The sequence below is a fragment of the Durio zibethinus genome, chromosome 14 (genome assembly GCF_047325235.1).
Source record: "Durio zibethinus cultivar Kanyao isolate XHJ-2024 chromosome 14, ASM4732523v1, whole genome shotgun sequence".
NCBI lineage: Eukaryota > Viridiplantae > Streptophyta > Magnoliopsida > Malvales > Malvaceae > Durio > Durio zibethinus.
Genome location: NC_143175.1, coordinates 14941969 through 14950263, shown reverse-complemented (window position 1 = coordinate 14950263; position 8295 = coordinate 14941969). Strand labels below are relative to the sequence as shown.

General features: G+C 32.5%; 1 protein-coding gene across 1 annotated transcript; it reads right to left on the bottom strand.

Moving 5' to 3' along the window:
* Positions 1 to 248: 248 nt before the first annotated feature.
* Positions 249 to 4203, bottom strand: LOC149515072 (uncharacterized). The gene is made up of 5 exons (XM_089742973.1): positions 3818 to 4203; positions 3585 to 3734; positions 2906 to 2912; positions 518 to 607; positions 249 to 272 (listed from the first exon to the last, which is right to left on the bottom strand). The coding sequence occupies exons 1-5, from the start codon at positions 4201 to 4203 to the stop codon at positions 249 to 251; spliced, it is 657 nt and encodes a 218-aa protein (XP_089599099.1).
* Positions 4204 to 8295: the final 4092 nt, after the last annotated feature.

Below are 8295 nucleotides of genomic sequence, written 5' to 3'. Positions count from 1 at the left end.
CTATTTTCCTAAAATTATATTAGATGATGATAAAATAATATATAATTACTTTTTTAGGAATAAAATTAATATAGTGATACATGAATACTATGATTAACTATTTGTATCTTTCAAAAAAATTATATTAAAAAAATTAATTAATTAAAAATATAATAATAATGATTAATAATAATATAAATGAAAAATTAGGATTAGAATAAAATTAAATAAGAAAGGTATAAGTAAATGAAATTTCTAAGGATGTGATTCTAAAGAAGTTCGAGTAGAGATTTCTACGAAATGATTAAGTAAGAAAGTTCTTAAAATACCACCAAAGTATTGAGGTATATAGAAAAACTTTGAATAAAAGGATTTTATTTGCTTTGTTCCCTTAAAAATTTTATTAATAATGGTTGTTGAATAATTAGGTGATTAAGACCAAATTAAAATGAGTAATGAAAATATAACATAAGGAGCATAAGTGATATGTTTTCTTAAAATATATATAATATGTTTTTTTTTTTAATGTATGTTGCACCTTATCATTGGCATTGCATAATCTTGAAAGTAATGGGAGTTTCTGATGATGGGATTTTGGGAAGTCCGAATAATGATTCCTAAGAATTTTCTAAAGAATTGGAATATTTAGAATAATTCTCAATGCAAAAAAAATTCTCATTTATTCTTCACTTCTAAAAATGAAATTTTATATAATGCAATAGCATCATAAATTAAACCATCTGCATCATACTAAAAAAGATATTTAAAAAATAATAAATATAAATGAAATTATGAAGATGAGATTCTAAAGAAATCCAAATAGCGATTCTTTAGAAATCTTTAAGTAAAAAAATTTATCTAAAATGCTGCTAATGTATTGGAGCAATAATTTTTGACAAAGATTTCTTATCTTTTTTAATTAATAGAATAAGAAATGAATTTTTAAAAAAATATTATTTGGATTAAATTATAGACATCTTATTTTACAATATGCTTATAAATATAAAGATTAAAGATAAATATGAACTACCGAGAAAGAGATTCTTGAAAAGTCCAAATAGTGATTCTTAAAAGCTTTTTAGGTGAGAAAGTTCCTTTTGAGATTATAAAAATATTGGAATGTTTTTGGGAATTTTTCAATAAGCAAGGTTCTTATTTATTTTTCCAACTAAGATAATAATAATAAAAAAAACTAAAATTGCTACAATAAAAAAATAAGAAAAATAAATTTTAAATACCAAAATTAATACCATTTTAGTTAATATTAAAATATAACACATAATTAATTAGTAACTTTTTAAACGAGTATTATGGCGATGCTAATCCTTCCTTAGGTATAATTGACTCTCGAATCTAAACTATTTTTGTAAACCCAAAAATTATCTTTTTAATAAATTTTAATTAATTTTAAAATTTTATTAAGAAAGTAAATTTTAATAGGTGACCAATTACATTTAACTAAAAAAGATTGATGGTAACTTTTTTTTATTTTCAAATTCATCTAATAGCTCCTCAACAACTGTTACGAAAATGGTTACTAGAGGTGTACTATTAATTTCTTTAAATAAATTATTGGTTGAGAAAAATAAGTTCAATAAAATTGAAATATAATGATAATTTTTAATAGTCATAAAACACTAACAATTTTGACCTTAATATTCTTATTTTGTATGGTCATGAGACATGACTTAAAAGTCATGACACTAAGTTTTTTTTTTTTCTTGTTTTTACATAAGATAAATATGATTCATGAGAAAATAAGAATGGATTCAAAATCAAAACCTCTATGTTTTTCCAAGAATTATTTAATCACTAAACCAAACGGTTAAAGACATAAAGGACAGCACTATATATCATTCAAACTTTATATCCATCCAAATCCCATATCATGGTGTCATGAATATGATGTTAATTGTCTCTTTTCCGGAGTTTGTTGTTTGTATTTTATTAAATCAAAGGGATTTTGAATTTTTGATAGCTTAGTTTGAGTACTAGAGAAGATGTATGATTTGCAGTAGACAAAAAAAGAAGTTTACTTAAAATTGATACATCTCCCTTATTTAAAAAGGTGACAACTTAATTTATAATTTATGCCTTTTTTTTTTTTGTAAAATCTTACTCATGTATTTTTCAAATTTCAATCAAGGTGCCTTTTCTAAATTTGATTTATCTGTGTGTGGTGATAAATCGTGTGAGTCAAAAAAGTAAAATGAAGCATGGAGAAAGAGCTCTTAAACTATTATTACACTTTTGGCCAGAAAAAAACTATTATTATAGTTTAATTAGGACTTAAATCTTGATAAAATTTTTGGATTACCTTTTAATATACAATTATGTACTAATTAACATACTATTATATGCAATTTGCATTCAAACATTCATGCTCTCCCATAATTTATTTTTTATACTATTACATTTTAATGGATACGTGTCAATCATATAAATCCATTTTTAAATTTAAAAACTTTAACATTGTTGTATAAATTAAATAATAAAATTTTATTCCATGGAGATTTTGTAAAGTTAATTAGAAGTATGATTAGGAAGATTTTATTAATGAAAACTTATAAACATGGATAATTTTAATAACATGATGAACTTAATTAGAGCACATTTGTATTGGTAGAATGGGTGGCGTAGAGGTTAAACTTTTGGTGGATTCTTTCAATTTCTTAATAAATTGATGCCTCGTTAAAAAATTCTTAATTAATTAGTGTGGGAAAGTGGGAGAAAGCATATTAAAGGCTCCATCTACATTACTTAGGGTTCATTTAACAAGAGTCTAGCAAAAACAACTTCATGAGATGAAAATCCCTTTCATTACACTGCCAAATGTATCCTTGGTCAATTGCGAAAATTCTCAAAACCTCATTTCAATCTGTTTTGTTCTAATTTATTGGGTATGAAGGACCATTATCTCTCTTACCATCCAACTACAAGAAAAAAGAACTAATTAATTACAATCAATATCTGCCAAAAATATTAGAATTGCAATTTCAGTTTGATTATTAAACTAAATTATTATATATTTTTTAAAAGGATTGATTTAATCCACCATGTTCATTTGCACATAGCTTACAAGTTAAAAAAAAAAAAAAGCTATTCCACCCCATTTTTCTATGTGACAAAGCTGCATTCCTCTGTCCCTACGCAACTTGCATTTTACAATTCAAAGAAAACTAAGAAACAGTAGATAATAATCAGAAAATTCAGAAACCTCATTTCCATGTAGTTACTCAAATGGCGTAGGCAACTCTAATTAATTTCTATAAAAGCTGCAATTAGACTATTTTTGCAATGGGAAGCTTGCAGGAAGAATTGAAAGGTAGGTTAGAAAAACTTGCAATATTTTCCGTCTCTGAATTGATTGCAAAAATCGAAAATAGTGGAAAATTTTTCCTGCCTAAGATTAGGTAAGGTTGGTTAGAAAACTGAAAACCATTTGTTTCCTTCATTCTTAATGCTTTGGAAAAACCCATATCCTTTTCAATGGGGTCTATCATGTTAATTTTTTTTTATCTGAAAAGAAAATTCATGCGTACATAATCACGTAGTCCGATATATGCCTCAGCTAAGATGAAAGGGCCAATACACCTAGGAACAACATTAAACATAACAACAAACGAGTCTTTAGACGCAGATTATAAAGTAAAATTAGTTTCCTCGCTGCATATCCAGCCAATGCTGCAGCGCACCGGTTTCCTTCACGGTAAGTATGTTTTATCCTGATCTGTTGAAAGTTCCTCAACAGAGTCCTGCAATCAGAAATAAGAGTATTTGATGCCAATTGGAAATGCTAGTGTTGTTAATCAAGTTAATCACCCCCATCGCATCCAACTCTATTTCCAGCCTTGTTATTCCTTCCTTCCTAGCCAGGTCAAGGCCATCTCGTAGGGTCCATAATTCAGCTTCTACACTTGTGGCTCTAGGAATAAATCTGGCCATCCGCTTGATCCATTTCCCTTCGTGATTTCTTATGATAACCTCTGCCCCCGCTTTGCCTGGATTGCCCTTTGAAGAGCCATCGGTGTTGTGTTTAAGCCAACCTTTGGATGGTGGTCTCCATTGGACAACAATGGTGGAAGGGAAAGGTCCTCTTTTCACTTGATCCGCCGAAGCAATAAATTCAGTAGCATGATTGATAGCATTGTCAGTCACTCTGGAGTTCACTGGTTTCCTTTCAAAAATGATCTTGTTTCGAGTCTTCCAAATTTCTGACAACATGAAAACAAAAGCCGTGCTCTAGGAGGCTCATTTATTAGCCAGCCATGTTTTGTTGATGATGTTGTCCCTGAGCCATTTATCCCACGAAGTGATGCTGGTGATAGATGTACAGATGGGGCAGTTAAGGGTGGCCTCCAGGTTTTCATAATGTGGCATTCAGCAAACAAGTGTATTATTGTCTTATCTTGATCACTGCACAAAGGGCACCTATTCTGGACATTCAATCCCCCTGCTAAAAGAAATCACAGGTGGGAAGGACTTTTCTTTCCCCCTGCTAAAAGAATTTGAGGTTAGGGGGAGCTTTTTGTTTCCTAATCCAGGTCCACATGTCTCTTTCTTTTCCACCACCTTGCATGTCATGGTTGAGGGCAAATTTATATGCACTGTTCAAATCGATTTCTCCAGAGTTAGAATAATTCCAGCACATGGAGTCATTACCAACATCAGGACGGCTAAAGGGAACACTTTGGATGGCTTGCAAAACTTCCAAGGGGAGATCAATGGCAACAGGGTGTTGGTTGCCAGAATCCACCCTTTGCTTGAATTGTTTAACTATGATGTTTTCATCTTCGCATTTCATAGGACCAATAACAGGGCCCTAACCTTACCAAGACCTGTCCAGTTTTCCTCCCAGAAGCTCGTGCTAGCACCATCATGGACTGTCCATCTAATGCCATTGTCAAGAATGTGATGTCATCTTTTGAGAGATCTCTAAGTGACAGACATATTCGAGACCTTACCCCTATTATCATTGTTGAGAAGATATTTTTCCTTCAGCACCCTAACCCACAGCTCACTCTGGTTATGTAGCATTCTCCAACATCGTTTGGATAGTAATTCTTGGTTTATGGCTCTGCTCAATTTACGATCGAGGCCATCTTCTTCCTTTGCTTTAGTCACTTCAGTCCACTTAAGTCTATGAAGTTTTTTCCTGTTACTTCTTCCTTCCCATAAAAATCTTCTATTGATTTTATCCAATTCAGAGCATGAAAAAGTAAGGAAGGCCGTGCATTGCATGTAGTAAGCCGTGAGAGCTTCCATAGTAGACTGATCAAAACCATTCTACCAGCGGGGGAATAAGAGACTAGCTTTCCAGCCTACGAGTTTGGAATTAACTATTTCAATGATAAAATCAAAATCTTAATTTCTTACGTTTCTGCTATGCATAGGGAAACCAAGATATTTTCCAAGTTCATCAGTACTTCTTATATTCAAAAGTTTAGTTATCCAATCCTGCTGATCTCTCTTGGTGTTCCTGGAAAAACCAATTCTGGATTTTTCCAAGTTCACCTATGGCCTAATTCTTCCATGAATCTATCCAAGATCTTTTTAATGGTGATGACAGATTTTTTGTTGGTTCTTGAGAACAAAACAACATCATTAGCAAAGAGTAGGTATAAGAGACGTAGACCTTTCCTAGAGACCTTAATTGGGAACCACGTCCTAGTCAAGCATCCAGAATCAAAGCGTTAAGGTACTCCATGCATAATATGAATATATACGGGGAAAGGGGATCACTTTATCGAATACCTTTTGAAGTTTGAAAACTTTTCATCCTTTCTCCATTAATGACCACTACGAGATGTTGGGAATATTGACTCAAATCCCATAAGAGATTTATTTGAGATTTGTTCGAGATTTGTCAGATATTGCTTGATGGACAAGAAGACTTGCAAAAGAAGAATTCCAAGAGAAAGAGGATTCTTAATAGGTAAGTTTGACTTGCAAGAGAAGAATTCTAAAAGGAAAGGGATTCTTAATAGGCAAGTTTGACTTACAGGAGAAGAATTCTAAGAGGAGAGGGATTCTTAATGGACAAATTTGTATGGTTATAAATAGGTGAAGTCTCTACAGGGTTAAGTATGAGAAAAAGATGTAAGAGAGTTGTAGGGTTTTGTGGGATAGACACCCCATAGGAGTATTGGGGCTCTATTTCTTATGGGTGTGTATGTTTGTTTGTGAGTGGACTAGAGGAGATTGAGAGGATCCACATAGGTATGATGTATGGGAACATATGGGTATGTATTTTGTTGTATTGAAAGGGTGCACAAGAGTTTAGATTTGTGTTTGTTTGGGTTGAGAATACTTCATAGGACTAGAGGAGATTGAGAGTGTCTTATGAGTATTGATTGTTGAGTGAGGTTGATGATATGATGTATGTTTGTAATTCTCTACAACTAGTGGATCTTGTTTCTCATCCGTGGATGTAGGTCAGTTAGACCGAACCACGTTAAATTATTGTCTCTTGTGTGTTTGATTTATTATTTGATTTCGCTTCCGCTTGTGTGATTGGATTAGAGGCTTTTAGCCCAACACGAGATAGGAGGATATGATGCTATTCATGATTAAATGAATCCATTTTGGAGGAAACTTGAAGAAGTAGAGGAATTCTTTGATGAAGCCCTATTCTAGGCGATCATACACCTTTTCTAGGTCGAGTTTGATCACCATAGTCTTTTCTTCCTTTTCATGGAATGCAAAACTTCTTGAATAATAACCACACTGTCAAAAGCTTGTCTCCCCAGAATGAAACTTCCTTGAAGTGGTGATATGAGTTTGTTCAATAAGGGGCGTAACCTTTTCACTAAAATCTTAGAGACAATTTTGTAAGTGGTATTAAGCAAGCTTATAAGGTGATATTGACTAATTAAATAAAGAGATTCGCCCTTTGGAATGAGGGAGATAAGCATGTCATTCATAGCCTCTTGAAGCCTTCCACTCACAAAAACTTCTCGAATGGTCTCATAAATTTTGCCTTTAACTTTGTCCCAACAATGTTTGTAAAAGCCTAGGTGAAAATCATTTGGACCTAAAGCTTCGAAAGGTTTAAAACTCCATAGAGCCCTGCAAATATCTTTGTCTTGGAGTGGTAGTTGGAGTTGGCCGATTTCATCTTCATTGAGAGAAACCCATTTAAAGCCTTATAGGTCAATTCCTTGAGACCCATCATCTTGGAGATTGTGAAGAAGGATGTGAAGTGCTCCATAACAATTTTCTTAACCCCAGTGTTGCCCATAATCCATTCTCCATTTGCATCCTCTAATTTTGTTTCTTTACCTTCTAACAAGTGTTGAAATATGAAAGAATAAAGTGCTTATTTCCCTTTCTATAAGCCATTTTATCCTAGATTTCATAGCCAAGAAGGTTTCCTCTTCTCTAAGGATGACTTGGTACTCGCTCATGAGTACTTTTTGAAGGTTTATGAAGAAGTCATTAGGTCTCTACTCGAGGGATTTTTCTATGCCTTTCAGTCTAGCTAGAAGTTTTCATTTCTTGTGAAAATCATTATTGAAGGTTTCTCTATTCCATATCTTCAAGTTTTTGGTGAATTGCTCAATAGTTAAATTCAGAGTCGATGAAAGAAAAGGCCACCCATGGTCAAGTGTTCTAGGAAATTCTAGGTGATCCAACTACATTTTTTGAAACCAAAACGGTTTATCATCAAATGAGAAATTACAAGCTTTGAAGGATGTAAGGATAGGGCAATGATCCGATCTTGGTCTTGGAAGGTGAGATACGATGGCTCTAAGGTATAAAAGATTCTAAGCAGGCTTAAAAAAAACAGTTTACCCACTCTTGAATGAGGTATTGAACCCCTCTCATGTTTATTCAAGTAAATTTTAGTCATTTAAACCCAATATCAAAGAGGTTACAATCATTCACGTAGGCATGAAATTTCTTTAGTCTGTGACTTGAAATTAGGGCGCCCCTTCTTTTCTCATTAGAGGATAAAACCTCGTTAAAATCCCTAGTAACTAGCCAAGGCAAATAATGGTTCATGGCCACTACTTTAAGGTTATCCCACAATAATTTCCTTTCTTTTATTCTAGGGCTAGCATATATAGTAGAAAATAACCAAGACAGGTTAGAAGACATTACCTTAACTAAAGCATGAATTGGCTAAATGCTTAAATCATAATCAAACATTGAGTGGTTGCTTAATTCAGGATCAAAAGTTTTAATTCATACAAATAAGGATAAAATGTTAGCAATTTGTAATAATGTAGGATTTATTTCATAGGTCAAAAGAAATATGCATCTTACACGTGTCGTTATAACACATAAAAAGAATAACAAATGACTGATTAGGTA